We start from the raw sequence: 19,435 nt of genomic DNA on the forward strand, positions 1-19,435 counted from the left end.
ACAAACAAACAAACAAACAAACAAACAAACAAACAAACAAACAAACACCCTCCCCAGCCACCCATAGTCATTAAAAAGCCTGTGGAAACTTTCAAAAGAGAAGACCTGCTAATCCCAGCGCCCTTCACAGATTCCAATTTAGGCAATTACATTCTGCCCACCTAACATCCCTCCCCACCTTGCAGTTTCAATGGATGTGGTATTCCTCGCATCTGGCCCTAAAATGTGCCTGGACTCAATAAATACTGGCTGCATTCCACCACAAAGGTGAAATGCCACTCCTACCTACTGGGAGTGCTGTAAGGGTTAACTAGCTAATGGCTGTAACATGCGTTGAGATCTTTAGATGGAAAATGCTAATTGTGAAGTGCTCCTATTAAATATCATCACAAAGGAAAGGAGGTTTGTATTGTAATTGGGTGGTCCATTCATACACACAGCCACCCAGTCTGTTCTTTACTAGAAAGTGAGCAGACAGGCTCAAACAGATTAAAAGGCACTGAGGGGGGTTAGAAATAGAGCTAGGCAAATTTTTTGGACAAATACTTTATTCACCAAAAGATGCAGTTTCTGAGTCAATAAAAACTATTTGCAAATTTGTGTTGTTTTCAACCTATTGCTTCAGTCAAACCAAATAATAATAATAATAAATCAGCAGTCTCTCTCTCTCTCTTTCTGGCCCAACCACTATTCAATTCTTTTAAACAAAAAGTAGAACAGCTTCAAAAGGAGAGACAGAGAGCCCCACACCATAAAAGCTTAGACCTAGTACTCAGAAACCTCACTAAAGTCAAGTCCCTGCTCCAATTACTATTTAGTTATACATCGTGGAACAGGTTCAACAGCAGAGATTGAGAGTGCCTTGCCCTAGAATACTCCACAGCCCAACGGCTAAGGAACTCTTCTGGAGAGGTGGGAAAGCCAAGTTTAAATCTCTTCTCCCCATTAGGCAAAGGGGAAAGGTGAACCTAAGTCTTCCACATCGCAGGTGAGTGCCCAAAGGTTACAGAAGAACAAAACATTCTGTTTGACCTGAACTGAAATATTTGTCAATTTCTTTGATTTGCCATATTTTTTTTGAATGTATAGTTCTAGTTCAAACCAAACCAATTTCCCCCCCAATTTTTCAGAACTGCCAATGAACCAAAAAAATCAGCTCTTCATCCAGCTCTAGTTAGAAAGCCAAAAAATAAGCTACGTTGACAACTGTTTAACCTTCAGCCCTAACAATCAGCAGTGCATTTTGGTGATTTTTTTTAAAACTGATTTTTCCCAATGCTTGTAATAACCATTAAAAACAGCACAAAAATGCCCATTTTTCTTTGAACTGCAAAACAGAGGGGCGCATGTATTCTCTGCCACCACAAATTCACATGCCACTTTATTTTGTATCATGTGTAAATAACTTCTTTGGTTTAAGACACCAGTTTTTAACATTGGTCTATCCTTCCATATATTTTTAGCAGATCATTGCCAGAGTAAGAGCATCTACCAAGGCAGGTACTGTAGAAATTTTAGCCTAACAAACTTGACAATGTCTTAACATCTATACAAGAGGAAACTATCCTCCAAGAGGTAAAACATTCACTTGTCTCTGATATTGCTTGTTTATAAACTGTTCTCTGTCCCTTCGTCTGCTGAAGGGGAAATAGAAAGACTATTATTATCAGTATTACACTACCACTTGAAAACTCCAGTCAGGATTGAGACCCCACTGGGCTAGGCACTGTACAAACTCAGGGCTTGATTTTGCACCCACTGAAGCCCATGGCAAAGCACCCATTGACTTTAATGATATTGGATAAGGGCCTTAGGGTATGGATTTATTCTGCAATTAGACGCCTGCAGCTGGCCTGTGTGGAAGGGTCCCATATATATGTTTTATTTAGGTTTCATAAATGTAAAATAAGGATTTTGGGGGGAAAAGAGGACACGTAGGGTTTTAAGCAGTAGGGGGAAAAGGGACTGTTGGAGTTGAGACCCGGGGGCAAAGATGGGAAATAAGGGGAAGAAAAGTAAAAAGTGGAAAGGATTTGGGAAGGGTGTGAGAAGCAGGATGGGCAGGGAACATGAAGATGGACTGCTGAAGCGCTGCAGTGGTAAGAGGGATGGGATGCAAGGGAAGCCAGCAACCAAGGGGAATGAGAAAATGAGGGGGGGAAATATCCAAAGTACAAGTTTCAGAGCTGAGTGAATGATAAAGTCAAGAGGCAGTGCTGTGAAGGCTCCTCCCAGCTGCTATTCACCATGTGGAGAGATGGAGGGGAGACCTGTGGGCAGGTGTCTGTATATTTGGTAGAACATTTGGCATGATATTTGAGATGGGATTTGGAGAACAGATTTTAGGTGCAGCCCAAGAATGAAACAATGTGACAGTAACATTCATGAAACAAGCAGCTTATACTCACTGTTTGCCACATGCCATGGTTGATAACTGGCCCACTGCTGGTCACACGGCCTATTCCATTGTACTTCAACTGCAATTCTAACCGTCCGTTGCGCAAAGCTAAGACTATCCATGTGCTGTCTTGATGGCCTCCAGCAAAGAAAAGGATACCTTCAGGATCAAAGGTTCTAAAGTCGAATTCAGCCACAAGTCTGACCACATGGGTGTCAAGAAACAAATTAGTTATGCAGAATTCAAAAAAACCACTGTGTGCTTTCCATAGAGAGAGCATCAGTTCAGACAGTTAAGAACCAAGTATTAAAAAGTATTAGCTTTTAATTCATTTCTAAAAGACTAAACTAGGTGGAGGATATATTATTATGAAAACAGTAGTAGAGAACACACTGTCACATTTCAGAGATTATCAAATTCTCTGGAGCAAGGATTCCCTTCTTGGTTACTTGTCTGTACAGTGCTTTGCATAACAGGGGTCTGATCCTTGATCAGGGTTCCCAGGTGTACCATAATACATACAAACAAATAATAATTTTAGTTTCAAGTGGCTTTTTAATTCAATACATGTACTGAAGTGACACACAACGTTCAGCTGCAGTTCTAAAAGCACTCTCACCTTGTGGGCTGTTTCCTTTTAAAGCGTAGTCTGATAATAGGTGTACCACTGAACATTCTCCCCAGGTACAGAGATTTAACACTTTTCGCAACAGCAAAAGACACACAAGGTATAATATCCTATAATCAAAACATATTTGTAGACTAATTATTTGCTCATACATAATGAAAGAAGACGACAATCAAATGGAATTTCCTTTGCTATTTTCAAATCTCAGACACTCATGACATGGATACAGTTGTTGATCAATTATTATACAACAACTGTTGATAATAATAATAATAATAATAATAATAATAATAATTAATGGAGATATCCCATCTCCTAGAACTGGAAGGGACCTTGAAAGGTCATTGAGTCCAGCCCCCTGCCTTCACTAGCAGGACCAAGTACTGATTTTGCCCCAGATCCCCAAGTGGCCCCCTCAAGGATTGAACTCACAACCCTGGGTTTAGCAGGCCAATGCTCAAACCACTGAGCTATCCCTCCCCCCCAAGCTCTAAGACTACAGTACTGTAATTTTAGTAATGAGGACACTCAAAGTTCATTTCCCCCTGCTTCCCCTGAGAGCATATTTTTCTATAGCAAAAAAATATATATATATATATTTACACATTAAAGAACAATTTCCATTGTAATCCCACATCCTCAGAAAAAAGTCCACTATAAAAAAAACTTACTAATGGATGCCTTTTGCATTCACACAAAGTATCAGAGACTCCTGCCTGCCTCAGCCAAAAGGAAAAATCATAAAGGGATCGTGGCACGCAACAAAAAGTGAAAGCACTACCCTGTAACTTAGGCCATGCCATTAGATTTCTACACCGTCCTCAGTGGGTCTAATTCAGAAAAGCATATGCTAACAGATGTAAATTACAGCTAAGTAGAGGACGCACAATGCTTCCACTGCCATCCTCTTTGTGGAATGGGGCAACAGATGCTTAGTCAGTGGGATCCTAGGAAGATAAGTCTTGAATAAGCTATTCCCTCATCACCCTAACAAGACCCCTTTCCTAGGTGGGTGGAGGAGACAGGACACTGGCCTCTTATGGCAGAGGTGGGCAAACTACAGCCTGCGGGACCGTCCTGCCCGGCCTTTAAGCCCCCTGCCCCTCCCCTGCTGTCCCCGCCTCCCCCGCAGCCACTCCGCCACGCGGCTGGCTCCAGCTGGGCGGCACAGCTCCCCATCCTGCCGCTCCGAGCGGCATGGTAAGGGGGCGGGAAGCAGGGGGTTAGATAAGGGGCAGTGGATCCCTGGGAGGTGGTCAGGGGACAGGGAGTGGGGGCGGTTGGATGGGGCAATCAGGGGACAGGGCGCAGGGGGGGTTGGATGGGGGTGGGGTCCTGGGGGGATGGTCAGGGGCGAGGGGTCCCGGGAGGGGGCGGTCAGGGGACAAGGAGCGGGGGGGGTTAGATGGGTCAGAGGTTCTGAGGGGGGCAGTCAGGGGACAGGGAGCAGTTGGATAGGCGTGGGAGTCCCGGAGGGACAATCAGGGGGCAGGGGTGTGGATAGGGGTCGGGGCAGTCAGGGGACAGGGAGAAGGGGGGGTTGGATAGAGGGTGGGGTCCCGGGGGGGCGGTTAGGGACAGGGGTCCCAGGAGGGTGCGGTCTGGGGACAAGGAGTGGGGGAGGAGGGTTGGATGGGTCGGAGGTTCTGAGGGGGGCAGTCGGGGGCAGGAAGTGGGAGGGGGCAGATAGGGGGCGGGGGCCAGGCTGTTTGGGGAGGCACAACCTTCCCTACCCGGCCCTCCATACAGTTTCGCAACCCCAATGTGGCCCTCGGGCCAAAAAGTTTGCCCACCCCGTCTTATGGTATCTACTACCCAACTCAAGTAAACTTGGACAGCTGGACTCACCCCTCTGAGTTATTTAATCCAAGCATAATTATTTCAAAGCTTTTTGTTTTTCAGTTACTGAAATGAAAGATAACATACCTCACAAGTGTTCATGTCCTGGGAAAGCTTAACTCTCCCTTTGCCATCACAGTGACAGGTGTAACTCCCTGGTGAATTGACACAGGTTTGCTCACAGAGTTTCTCTTCACATTCATTCACATCTATACACCACCAGCGAAGGGAAAGGGGGAACAATGAAAAATACTGATTAATTTTTTAAGCAAATGGTCTACAAACCGATAATATTTTTGCCCTTCTATAGTGCTCTTAATTTGATGATCTCAAAGTGCTTAACACTCAGTAATTATCCCTCAACACCCTTCCAAGGTAAAGAACTATTATCATCCCCATTTTACAGGTAAGGAATCTGATTTACAAATAAGTTTTGGCTGCCCTAAGTTACATAGTGAGTCACGGGAAGGCTGAGAACAGAACCCTGACTCCTGGTCTGACTTGGTCTCCTGATTCATAGCCCTGTGCTCTGCTAGACAATGCTTCCTCATAAGTCCCATTCTGGTACTCTTGCGCTGAGTAGATCTTACTTGTTTTGGTAGCCCAGCTGTGGTCAGCGTGACTACTTGCATAATTGCTACTCAGCGTAGTGACAGCAGAATTGGGTCCTTAATAAACAGCAAGGAGCTGACAATACTAATGAGATGTCTCCATTATTTTCTTTCCTCCTTTTGTGTTTTCTCATTCACGTCAGAGATCTGGGGGGGGGGGGGGCGCGGGGGGGAGGGGGGTTAAGTTTGTGGCCCAAGGATATATGTAGCTATTTAAAAAAAAAAGAAAAGAAAAAAAAAGAAAAAGAAAAAGAATCCCTCACACTCTGTAAAGGCTCGTGTGAAATTCATATCCTTAAGCTACTCAGGCCTAAGGCTGGAGGCAACACTGGTCCTGGAACACTTACTGAGCTGTACACGACCCTATTTACATAGTATTTAGCTGCGCTAGGAATCCTGAGAGAGATTTTTAAACAACAACCACTGCTCTGTAGTATTCTGCCACCACATATGGAGACAACACTATGAACAGATTTGTCTGGATCCCAAACAGATCACTGCCTGTCAATACAAGAAGTCTCTGTTATTCTGTTTTGTACAGTCTTATTCAAGCCATCAAGGATGACTGAAAACCTGACATAGTTGCTCACAGGCACTGAAAGGCCACTGACCTACAGTGGTTAAATGATGAACTAAAAACAAAGGAAGATTAATAAAATGTACTGTACAATCCCATAGTGCTTTACATCGTCACAGAACTTCATAAATGTTACCATGGAATTAATCCCATTATTTCCATGCACTTACCTTGACAAGACTTGCTTAAGTTATCATATTTGTAGCCTGTATCACACAGACATGCATACGAGCTTATTAAATTTTTACAACGAGCTTCTCCACAGATGCCTGTTGATACTGTGCATTCATCTATGTCTGCAAAACAAACAGTCAAACACACAGGGCTATTTCACATCAGTATCATTTCAGTGTTTGCAAGTTTTGAGTAGGGCAGTGGTCAATTGTCTTCTCAGTTATTTAGGTAATTGAGAAGTTTACGAATATCCTTGAGAATTTGTCTACAGTGTTGCTCTGATAAATAGTAAAGCTGTTCAGTGCCAGTTAGGAAGGGATTACAGGCTTCCCAAGAACAGCTGTTGGTTTCTCTTCAAGCCATTGGCTATCTTTGGAAGAGGAATGCAAAGTGAGCCAGAGGGAAAACACTGAGAAAATAGACCCACTTGCCAAGATTTACAGGGTTACGAACTGTGGAACAATAAGGAGCACACAGTCAGGAAGTGGAAGACCAGTTTTATTTTTGGTGAAACAAATACAGATTTGAAACCCAAAATCAAAGAAACAATATTTTAACAAACACAGGTTTCTCCTCCCCCCTGCTCTCTCTTTAACATACAGTTTCATAAATTGCATGTAATTTTTTAAAAATTCTCAGCCTCTAACCATTTGTAATTCAATTTCAATTACCTTATAAAATCCCCACATCTCTTTCAAACACCATCTCTCAAATTTCACCTAAAGCATATTATCATTTTAAATTTAAGATACCTGTGGCATATATATATATATTATTATTAAACAAACACCTGTCTTTAATGGAAAGTTTTTTTGTTCTATTGTCAGCATTTTGGATTAATAAGCCTACATTAAACAGAACATTTTCTTGTAGACAAAAGGCGAACTTCACAGCTGGAATAATGGGTACAACTCATCGAAGTCAATGCGTCCCTTTGCACTATTGTGAATTAGGCCCAAAGGAGTGCATGTCTATAATCTAATCACCAAATTAGGCATCAGATAGAGTACTGGGGGGTTCTGCTATAGGGAGGCATACTCCCCTTAGGTCTAGAGGGGGGAAAAATAAGCCACTTTTCAGCAGGTGCTGGTTAATGTGGACAAAGTTGTAGTTTTAACATATGCTAGCAGGTCATGGTAAATACTAGGGCAGAGCTTATTGTCTACCTCGACCTGCTAATGTGTTAAAACGACAACTGCCTTGTACACACTAGGATTTTACCTAAGCTGAGCTAAAATGTGATTAAAAAAAAAAATCACCTTTTCCCCCTAGTGCAGGTACATCATTACTATAGGCACAAGCTTAGAAGGAAAGCTAAGAGTGGCAAAAAGTAAGAAAAGATAAAAATATACATTCAGATACAATTGACACTACATATAAAACATCAGCTGTTTCAGGGATAAATCTCCAGGCTAGGAGTGTTTACATGTAATTTTCAAAAGGGGGTCTTTCCATTTATAACTATACTTTTTGGGACAGACCTTTAGCTGATGTACATCAGCATAGCTCTATGCCAATTTACACCAGCTGAGGATCTTGTCTTGAAAAACCACCACTTATTTTTGCTTTTATGATCAGTTTCTCTTCCTGTCAGGAAAGGGGCACAGTGTAATTACTTTGTGCATTGGAAATGGTTCAGGACAACTGCACTTGTATTCCCCCCTGTGGTGCCTCGAGGTCACCCACTCTAGGGCTCCTCAGCAGTCATTTCTACTTGGTAGATACCCACGTCTCTCCCTCCTGACCAGGGTTTTTCCAGACTGCAGTTCCCTGCCTACAGTGCGATATCCCCAGCAAGCCAGACTGCATAAACAGGCCAGTGTTTGTGCTTTGCTTCCTCTTCAAAGGCTATGAACAGCTGAAATTGCCTGCAGTCACAAGGTACCACATAGCTCTTTAGAAGCTAACCAAAAGTCATCCGTCAGTCTTATGGGGCCTCAGTAGCCTAAAGTCCTTCCAAAAACCTTCCCAAGGATTGGGGCCCCCCTTTGACAGAAACTCCTGTGTTTGCTGGATCAGAAAACAGCAAACATTCATGTCCCAGTGGGGTAATCCCCACAGGTGTGTACCCATGAATGTGTTTAAACTCATGCTATTTATCGAAAGTCCTTCTTTGTCTCTCTCTGGAGAAACCAATCTGAACTAGTATATGAGCATCTCCAGGTGGTGGTACTTCTCTAGAGGTGTTACAACCTTAGTCAATTTGACTAATCACCTCCCCACTGTTCTTAGTTTCTGTAGTCACCCTCCCTGATGGAATTACATACATAAACTTACTACAGTGAGAGCTCCCAAAAATATTGCAGGAAATTTCCGTATCTTGTATTTATGTTTGGTTGATAAAGTTATTGTGCTGGAGCTTCTGCATATGCCTGGCTCTATTTTCTGTACTTTGTGTGTCAACCAAGGTTCTTATAAGCAGGGATAACTGAAACGTTGTGAAATAAATTATGTGGCAGCACATTAAAAAGTTGATAAATAGAGCTGAGGGCTTGGCCACTTGTGGTCACTTTGATCCCATGGCACACCATGCAAAAGACAGACATTTGAAATCTGGATTAGTTAAATTCTGCAGACATAACATTCACCCTGTAGCCACGGATGAAAGTATGTTCAGTGACTTACCAGTACACTGGGGCCAGCTCTGGCCCCCGGAAGGGGAGGGGCCTAGGGTGGAAGGGGCGTGGCTGAGGGAGTCAGAGCCAGCCCCAGCCCACCCTGTAAGGTAAGTGCCCCCTTCCCCCCCCGGGGTAGCAGCAGCAGCGGCCCAGGGCTCCAGCTGTCTCTGCTGCCCTGTCCTTTAAATAGCCGCGGGAGCCCCGCTGCTTCCCCAGGGCTCCCGTGGCTATTTACAGGGCTGGGGCGGTAGAAGCAGGGGAGCCCCGGACTTTTTAAATAGACCCCAGAGCCCCGCAGCCCTACTCCAGGGCTCCAGCAGTGGGGCTCTGGTGGCAATTTAAAGGGCCTGGGGCTCTAGCCCCTGCTGGGAGCCCCAGGCCCTTTAAATTGCCCCCTGGGGAAGCTGGGCCGCCCTGGTACGGCAAACCGGCTCTCACCGGTACGCCGTACCGGGGCGCACTGGCTTACTTTCACCTCTGCCTGCAGCTTCAACTGGACATGACATTCTGCTTCACTTTCTGTCCTAAACTGCTTTGTAACATTGCTGTCTGCCCTCACCAGGGCATTTCAACAACAGTTAATCTTAAATGAGATTATGCAAGAAAGGCTTAAGATCCATTCTTTGCACTTTCACCTTCTGAATTTATTAGCTGCTGTACATACCCAGATTAAGAAAAAATAATATTAAATTTAACAAACAACACAAAAAAAGAAAAGAAAAACAACAGACTCGTATATTGCAATGCAATGAGACTAGAAATAATCATAACAACTCTTCTTGCCAACCCTTCTTCCTCTGTGTTGTCAGGATGTGAGGGCTGATCAGCTGGACCAATTTAGTACAACCCAACCCACAAATCCTCCGTGAATCACTGCTATGTTATGATGTTGCAGAAAAGTATGGTGTGACTACTGGCATGCCTAGACATGTATTCCAAACTTGCACTACTGAATAAAATCCTAATAGGCTGCAGTTACTTGGGGGGAAAAACAAAACAAAAACCCAACTATTAAGAGTTTCTTTTGGCCTAACAATTAAAACACAACATTTGATGTAAACCTACAGTATAAAACGTAATTGTCACAACTCCAGGTTTCCTAGAACTTGGTCTCATATACTGCTGCTACCACCAAGCTTCTCACTTGGCAATTTTACCTTGAGACACCCCTCCCTCTGCTCCCTTCTTACAAGGGCCCTGTCTCCAGGAGCAGGAGTGGTCCCGATAGCTATGGTAGGTGTTCTCTGAAGGCCACTGCATAAATCCCCAATCACCACAGCTCCACTCTGGACTGAATTAAGAGACCTGTAATTTATTGTTTACAATTCAAATCTGTGAATGAATTCCGGTACTGATCAGCTGGATCACTGTCCTTTTACAGCCCTGGAAAGGACAATTTGATGCCCTCCCTCCCCCCAGTTCAGCCTTCCTCTTCATAAGCCACAAAGTCTGATGTTCTCCCAGTCTGGTCTTACCACCACCCTTTCAGCAGCCCAGGCCTCTATCATACCTGATGGACCAGTCTCTGAAGAAACCGTTCTTGACATCCTCAGCCAGCTTGGACCAAACTGCCTACAGCCAGCAAATCTCCACTCATTCCTCCAATGATCCCCCTCCCACTGCTGACTGTCAAACACATAGGCACCGACTCCGTTGGTGCTCTGGGACTGGAGCACCCACAGGGAAAAATTAGCAGGGTGCTCTGCATCCACCAGCAGCCAAGGTCTTCCCCTCCCCCCCCACCCCGCCAAGCCCGCCATGTCCCCACTCCTCCCCTTCCCTCCCAGGGCTTCCTGACCCCCCCGCCACCTAACAGCTGTTTGGCGGCTTAGGACTTTCTGGGAGGGAAGGGGAGGAGCGGGGACATGGCCCACTCAGGGGAGGAGGTGGAGAAGAGGCAGGGCAGGGACTTGGGGAAAGGGGATGGAATGGGGGCGGGAAGGGTGTGGGAAAAGGTGGGTTGGGGACTTTGGGGAAGGAGTGGAATGGGGGTGGGGCGAGGGCAGGGACAGGAAGGGAGGGGCCGGGGGGCGGGTGTCGAGCACCCACTGGGCAGAGGGGAAGTCGGCACCTATGGTCAAACAAATATTCTAGGCTGGCTCCTAGCAACCCAGGGGACGTTCAGAGTCCTTAGGTTTCAAACCACTATCTCATTTCCACCCACACAGTTTACCTCCTACCTACCTTATATCCAAAATAATAGAAACATAACACATACCCTAATGTTCTCCACAGTGATTGAGAACTGCTACTCATTGACTTTAATGTATCAGCTAACCTGAAATTAAAGGTATACATTGATCTTACCTTCACATATTTTATTGTTTTTAAGAAGAGCATAACCACTATAGCATGAACAGCGGTAACTGCCTGGGTTGTTGAGACAGACTTGGTTACAGCCACCATTCTGCACACTGCATTCATTAATATCTAGATATCAATAAAAAGTTATGTTAGACTTTTCAGCTATTCAACATTGTGTAAGTGAGGGAAGGGATTGGAAGTAGGAAGAAGGGAAGAAAGGCAAGAGACGGAAGAATAATTGTTATTTAGAAACAGCTTCAAAACATTCATACCAACTCAAATATACACGCACATTTGTTTATTGCACGTAGGATCTTCCACAACCACTACTGAATTGTGGGCCCAACCCTGCAAACAGGTATGAGTGTTTTTACTCCTGGGAATAGTCCCAATTAAGTTGATGGCACTATAGCCATGAGTAAAGTAACTCACATATGTGTTTGCAGGAGCAGACCTGATGTTCATATAGCATCCTGGGCTACATCTGGGAAGGGATCTTTATACTCAAAATTTAAATAACAGTATGATCAATGCAGTGTTGTTGTAGCCATGCCAGTCCCAGGATATTAGAGACAAGGTGGGTGAGATAATATCTTTTACTGGACTAATTTCTGTTGGCGAGAGAGACAAGCTTTCGAGTTACACAGAGCTCTTCTTGGGGTCTGGGAAATGTACTCAGAGTGTCACAGCTAAATACGAGGTGGAACGGACTATGCAGCATAAATAGTTAACACATATTCCAAGGATTCATTAAAGGTGAAGTGGCCTGTTAACTCCCCTCCAGCCATAGGGGGGAAAGGAAGGGAGGGGGAAAAAAGCCAAGGAGGGGGAGGGATGGATAGTGGGTTACAGATTGTAGTACTAAGCCATAAATCCAGTGTCACTATTCAGTCCATGATTTTTACTCTCTAGCAAAGTTCTGAAGTTAAGCTCCCAGAATTGTCTTTGGCAGGTGTGCAGATTCCTTTGAGAATGAGGACTGATAGGTCAGATATGGAGCGATCACTCTGTAAAGTGTTCGTTCACCAGTGATATGGTGTTTTTGTCTTTTGTCATTGTTCTGTGTGAGTTCATTTGAGAGTGCAGTGACTGTCTTGTTTCACCCACATATTTATGGGCACATTTAGTACACTGGATGAGGTACACCACACGTTGTGATAGGCATGTGTAGGAACTATGGACTTTGAAAGGTGTGTTACAGGGAGTGCTGATCATCGTAGCAGAGGAGAAATGTCTACAGATTTTGCATATATTCTGACAGGGTCTGGTGCCACTTTGAGTTGGTGTGTACTGGCCTGTGGGGAGCTTCGAGAGGCTGGGCGGGTTGTTTGAAGACCAGAAGAGGGGGTTCCAGAAAAATTTCTTTCAGGGTGTAATCCCATCAAATATGGGTTGTAACTCTTTAACGATACCCTGTATGAGTTCCAATGTGGAGTACTAGGCGACAACTACAGGTGTGCAGTCAGAGGGAGTTTTATCTCTGTATTGAAGCCAGTTCTCTCAAGGTATTTAGGTGGACCATTCCATGATGCAATCTATTTATCTGGTGGAGTGTGCTTGTTTGGTGAAGACAGTTTTGAGTGTGTTAAGGTGTACATCCCGCACTTTCTCCTCAGAGCATATTCTGTGGTATCTGAATACCTCGCTGCAGAAAGCAAATTTCTTGGTGTGTTTGGGATGGTTACTGGATCTGTAAGGGTATGTGGGTTTCTTGTATATAGTTTCTGCAGGGTTCCATTGTTGAAGCTAATTGTGGTGTCCAAAAAGTTGATGCTAGTCAGTGTGAGTGTTCTAAAGAGAGTTTAACGGATGGGTGATGATTGTTGAAGTTGTGGTGGAAATCTATAAGTGAGTTTAGGTTGTCTGTCCAGGGGAATGAAAATATCATCGATGCATCTCAGGAATATCATTGGTTTTGTGGTACATTTGTTCAGAAATTCTTTTTCAAGGTGATCCATGAAGAGGTTGGCATATTGGGGAACCATCCTCGTACCCACGGCTGTTCCCATGGTTTGGGAACAGTGTTTGCTGTTGAATGTAAAGTTGTTATGGGTGAGGATGAAATGGATGAGTTTGGTGATGTGTTTGGGCTGAATATCTGAATGTTCTCCATTGTCTTGTAGATATCTGAGACAAGCAGCAATGCTGTCATTGAGAGGCTTATTGGGGTACAGGGAGGTGACATCCATGGTGGCAAGGATGATGTTCTGAGGGAGATTGCTAATGTTGCAGAGTTTCTGGAGGAAATTGGTTGTGTCCTGGAGGGAGCTGGCCCTTTGGAGTGGTTTGAGGATTGTTTTTATGAATCCAGATATTCCATCAGTAAGAGTGCTGTGGCCAGACATGATGGGTCTGCCCAGGGTCCCTTGTTTGTGTACCTTGAGAAGCATGTAGAAGGTTGCTGGGGTGGGTCCATGTGGGATGAGGTTGTAGGCAGTCCCCTGAGCTGTGACACTGAGTACGTTACCCAGACCCGAGGAAGAGCTCTGTGTAAGCTCGAAAGCTTGTCTCTCTCACCAACAGAAGTCGGTCCAATCAAAGATATTACCTCAACCACCTTGTCTCTCTAGATGAGCAAGACAATGGAAGAGACATTGAGTAAAAAACAAAACATTATTGCAGTTGCTGAGCTCTAGAGATGCTCAAATCAATTCACGAACAAATTTCACACTTTTAAAAATAAAATATTTGTGAATAATTCCACCACTCTGCACAATATTCCCACAACTCTACAGGAAGCTCAGGTTCAGTTCCCCTGCGAGATCTCCTGCTGCCTGGGCCAGCATGATTGTGAGCTAGCAGAATATGATCTCAAATGAATCTTAATTAATCCTTGCAGCCAGAAAAGTGATGGCTCTGATGAAAGGCCTGAAAGGAGCAGAAAGCAGTAATCAGAGAGAGCAGGGGAAACCTCTGTATGCCATAAAGGACATGGCAAACCCTCTCAGGAAAACCTCCCATTTATAGGACCAGCAAACCCTTATTCAAGCAAGTAGTTCTTATGTGAGTAGCCCCAATAAAGTCAACGTGAATCCTCACTGGGATTTCAACAGTCTTGGGAATAGGTCTTCTATAAATAAGGGTATTGAGGATCAAGCCTATATACAATTAGTTTTTTATTTTTTTTAAATGTCATTTTATACAGTTATGTGCTTCACACGGGACTTTTAGGGGGTGGTGAGAACCCTGAACGATGCGTAAACCAAAGTTCAATGCCATGGCTATTGTGAATTATGTGACAATGGGGAAGGGGTAAATACTGGAATTTGGCATCAGTGACTATTTACAAGTGTACTCAACAAGAGTTCAAGTAAATGTATGAGGTATAAGAAACACTGTACTTGACAGACAATCCCGTATAACCTGGTCATCAGAAATCATTAAGAAATAAACCAAATATAACTACCTTGTTCACATTTTCGCCCACGCCAGCCACGTCTGCAATGACAAAAGAAGTCACCCTTTAGATCTTCACATATTTCAGTCCCCTCTTTCTGGCAAGGGTAAGGAGAACACTGATTTGGTAAATCTGGTTAAAAAAAAAGAATAAAACACCACATTGAACTCTCAGTTTGTTTTCCTGCCTCTGTCAGAATCAAGACATTTTAGGAATACTGGAATTACTATCAGAAATACAGGTGATTGGTGCAACAGATAGAGGCTTCATAGTGCTAGGGTACTGAATTATCCTTCTGTGTCAGGATTTATGCAATGCCACCTCAGTAGCGATCAGCAAAAGCACTGAAGTTGAAGCGCACCTTATTAAAAATGGGAGGAAGTTTCTTCCATTATGGGCAAGGGTCCCTATATTTTGGAACTGATGACCCCCAGGTTGGCGAAAATAGCCCAAATTTGCTGACTTTTAGGGAACACAGAAAAGCCCATCTACTTTCCCAGGCTTTTGAGGGAAGGGGGGCGGGCAGGAAGAGGGTCAATGTTGCAGGAAGGGGATTGGTGGTTTATTTTTGGCTGTTGGGGTGAGGCTAACAGTAGACTGATAGGTTTGTTGTTAGTAAAGACTGTATTTTACATAGCTATCAAAACTGTCCTGGGTACACCCTTTTGTAGAAATCGTAAGGAAAAAAAGGAAAAGAAAAAAAGACTGATGTACTACTAATAAAATAACTTCAAACCACTAGTCTATAGACAGTAAAATGTTCCTAACCAGACAAGGCTGAATAAAGTCTGATGACAGACAGAACTCCAACTGATGTCAGTGGGAGCTCTGCATGTGAAATGACATCAAGTATAGCCGTTACATCTGATACTATTGTACCAGGCAGCAATATTTCAGTGCAAGACAGCAGTCACCCAGTTCAGGATGGATTTTTAAATCAAATACCAAACTGTTAGCTTGACTGTTCTCACAGAGTGAAATTCACCCATCCAGGCACAAAACCAAAGTTACAAGGCTGCATACCAGGAATTAAGTGGAGGTGGAATATGCCCCTATAACATCCATTGGCAGCCCCTCTGCAACTGTGGTAATACACAATAAGTAGAACCCTACCAAATTCATGGCCATGAAAAATGCATCACGGACCATGAAATCTGATCTCCCCCATGAAATCTGGCACACAGCGGGTGGCTCCTAGCCTGTGCAGGGCTCCAGCTGCTAGTCCTGGCTGGGGATGGGGAGGGAAGAGACTTCCTCTTCCCCTACAGGGGCTGCTCCCAGAGCGGGTCAGACCCACCTCCAAAATCTCCCCTTGCTGCAGAAAGCTCAGGTGGCTCCAGCTGTCACCCACCCGCCACACGGAGAGGCTGTAACTCTAGCTAGCACACACACACACACACACACACACACACACACACAGTGGCACCAGCTGTCAGCCCCCAACTCATGCAAGAGACTGCCGGGAGAACCAGACGTATGGTAACCCGCCCCTCATACCCTGCGACCCTCACTTCTGCGCTGCTGCTGGAGGTGGTACTGGGCACCGGGCCAGCAGCCTTCCTCTCCGGCTGCCCAGCTCCCAAGGCAGCACCCCGGCCAGCAGCAGGGCAGAAGTAAGGGTGGCAATCCCAGAACCCCCCTACAATAGCCTTGCGACCCTCCCACCCTGACCGCCTTTTGGATTGGGACCCGCAGGGTTACACCACCATGAAATTTATGATGTGAACATCTGAAAATGTGAAACTGACTAATTTTAAACCCTCCTGGCTATGAAATTGACCAAAATGGACCATGAATTTGGCAGGGCCCTAAGAATAAGGGCTGCTGACCCTTTGTGCCCCTTATGCAGGTGCTTTGGGCTACTGGATCTTCATAAACACACATCCCATGGGGCCTTTTCGAAACCTGCCCCTTCACATCAGCATATTTGGAACAGGTCTAGAGACCATTCTGTCCCATCCAGATAGCAGAAAGGCCCACACACATAGAGAGGGGTTTCTACATGAATTTTAGCCACAGTACAATCTGCAGGACCATCGGACTTGGCAAAAACTATTAAAATACTGTTGCATATTATGATTCTTCATGGACTCCCTCTTCACTTTGAGCTGGATTTTTTTTTTTTAAAAGTAGTTTCACATCTCAGCTTGGATTTGCAGTCCCAAAGTGCTGGAATTTCTAATACCGTTGGTTCACTTCAGTTTAATGCAACAAGGAGGAGTCTATAAAAAAGTTCAAATAAAATCAGGACAAGCAATGCTAGGTTCAGCTATGCATAACAAATGTTTGTAAAATGGGTGCCATTAAAAACTGGACATTAACCACCTGCAGTATATAAATGATGGGTTTGAGACATTCCCCATTCTAAGTGGAAACAATACCACAAATGATGGGATAAAAGGTCATTATTAATGTGAGCAAAAATGTTGGAAACTTTATGGTGCCCGTTACAAGCATTAGCACTATTGTGAAGGCTCCAATCAGGATTGGGTGCCCTCACTGCAGGACACTTCACAAACACACAAGAAGAGAGAGTCCCTGCACCAGAGAACTTACAATTCATGGTCCCAATCCTGCAATTTACAATTCTTGAGTGGTCCCATGCCTGGCCAGGTAGCTAGTGCTTGGCGATAGTGGGGATGCAGAGCTAGGATTCCCTGCTTTCCTTTTGGGGTGCCTTATGCCCCCAGGAGACTAGAGAACATCCCACACTCCATATCTGTTCGAGGCCTCGACAGACTGCAGCCAACAGTGCTTAGAGAAAACAATTTAAGTAGTTTCACAATGCCCACTCTGGCCCCATCCTGCAATCAGGGCAGATGGACTCCTATGACTGAGCAGAACCCCAGTGAAGCAAACAGTGCTCCAAACAGACCAAAGGCCCACTAGGATCAGAGCCTATGCTGTGACAATAAATGCCCTCCACATAGGGCCAAAACCTTGCTCAGCCAAAAATCTACTGGTTTAAATGACAAAAATACTCATAGTGCTAATACTTACCCCCTTCTTTGTAAAGTAATTTGAGAACCTTTGATGAAAGGCACTTTAAAAGTAAGAGCAAAGCGTTAGGGGATGGTTTTTGTTGTTGTTTGCTTGCTTGCTTTTTTAGTATTACTGCATGCGCCACTGGCAATGTTGCCTTGTAAAATGCTTTATAATTGTTCTCTCATCCCTTCCTTCCCTCATCCCCCAAGTAGAAACTGGCCTGTGCCATGAATTGCAGATAAGTCAGCTTAGAACAAGAACAGTTATCGTTACTGGGAGCCAAAAACCTATGTAAACATATTATTATTTTTGGAGTAGGAGGCAATTGGACTGATGCACTAATGCAATAACAATAAATAAAACAATATGTTGCACTTAATGTGCTTTTTGTCAGAGGATCCCAAAGTCCTTTTACAAAGCTGAGTATCATTATGACTATTTTACATATCAGAAAAGTGAGGCACCGAGGTTAAGGCCAACATTTTCAAAAAGGCCATTAATTTTGGGTGCTCAGATTGAAAGATATATGGCTTTATTTTCAGAGTTGCTGACCTCTAGCTGAAGGTAAGCACATCTTAACATCAGACCCTAGATGTCTCAAGTTGGACACACTAAATTAGTGGCCATTTTTGAACAACCTGGCCTTAGTTACTCAGCCATAATAATATAGCAAATTAGTAGCACAGTGGAGGAATTAAAAAAAAAAATTAAATTCTCTCCTGACTTTATTCTCTGCACTAATCACTGTTTGATATTGTCTCCAGTAAAGGTTGATAATATTGCTGAATACATCTTCCATTACAGCCAGACTGCTGAAAACTATCAGGAGAGACACCTTATTTTTACCCACTGTAAATCAAGATCACTGCCAGGATGTTCTCAGGCAGCATGTATAGGTCAAATATCACTGACTTCACTTTCCTCTCTCACCTCTAGTACAGTTACAATATGTGTTCTATGCTCAGCAAGTGTGTGTATAAATTAAGGGGAAAACAGGAAGGATTCTTCATCCACTGGTTCTGATGAGACTAATTGGGCCATCCCTTGACAATTATTTTCTGAAATGTGCTCTGTGCGCGTGCACATGTGTATTATAGGGGGGATGGATAGTGTTACCTCATCTCCCTATTTTGATGACAAGTCTGGTCAAACTGCTCAGCTACAGAGGACGCAAGACTTTGGGTTAGGTATTTCACAACTAATAAGTGAATGTTTTCCTTTGTCAGAATAATAGGAACTGTATTTCTCTCATCTTACTCTCTTTGACCTTGAAGGCATGCCTTTGAAACAGTTTACTTTGAAAAACTTTAATAAAACACTTTTAATGATGCAGACAAAGCAAATCCCTTTGACATATTTTTGAAGCATTTACAGCACAGTGGTGTTTGGTTACTGCTCAATAAACATTTTAGAAAGATTCTCAGGGATTGTCTACAGGGGGAAAACAGCATGGGACAGCTACTGCAGAATAGCTATTCTGCACTAGCACCCAGGTGAGTACTCTTACTCCACACTAAGGGAGTGTCTACACTTTCAGTGCCGCATCTGCCGCTGTAGCGCTTAGCGAAAGCGTCACCTACATTGACAGGAGAGCTTCTCCCATCAGCACAGGTCCTCCACCTCCCCGAGAGGCAGCAGCTATGTCGACAGGAGAAGCCCTCCCGTCATCACAGCACTGTCTACACCAGAGGTTAGGTTGGTATAACTGTGTCACTCAGGAGTATGGATTTTCCACACACCTGAGCGACGTAGTTATACTGACATAAATTTGTAGTGTAGACCAGGGCTAAGAGTGCTTTTGTATGGTCTAGCTTAGTCCATTTTGGAAGTGGATTAAGCAAACCACACAAGGCACTTTTGGAGGGGAATAAGAGTATCCACATGCAGAGTTAGGCCTGGTCCAC

At 44.1% G+C, this 19,435-nt stretch overlaps 1 protein-coding gene across 1 annotated transcript in view; it reads right to left on the bottom strand.

Annotated features, from left to right (window-relative positions):
* GAS6 (growth arrest specific 6) overlaps positions 1-19,435 on the bottom strand; it is a 72,927-nt gene that overhangs the window by 27,554 nt on the left and 25,938 nt on the right. The window contains exons 5-10 of the mRNA XM_026647649.2: positions 14,556-14,678; positions 11,153-11,275; positions 6,224-6,349; positions 4,953-5,074; positions 3,018-3,136; positions 2,409-2,598 (exon numbers count right to left, since the gene is read on the bottom strand). Of these exons, the coding sequence (XP_026503434.1) occupies positions 2,409-2,598; positions 3,018-3,136; positions 4,953-5,074; positions 6,224-6,349; positions 11,153-11,275; positions 14,556-14,678 (803 nt within the window). The remainder of the gene's footprint in view (positions 1-2,408; positions 2,599-3,017; positions 3,137-4,952; positions 5,075-6,223; positions 6,350-11,152; positions 11,276-14,555; positions 14,679-19,435) is intronic.

This window comes from Terrapene carolina, unplaced genomic scaffold (assembly GCF_002925995.2).
Source record: "Terrapene carolina triunguis isolate 2854851 unplaced genomic scaffold, T_m_triunguis-2.0 Scaffold21, whole genome shotgun sequence".
Taxonomy (NCBI): domain Eukaryota; kingdom Metazoa; phylum Chordata; order Testudines; family Emydidae; genus Terrapene; species Terrapene triunguis.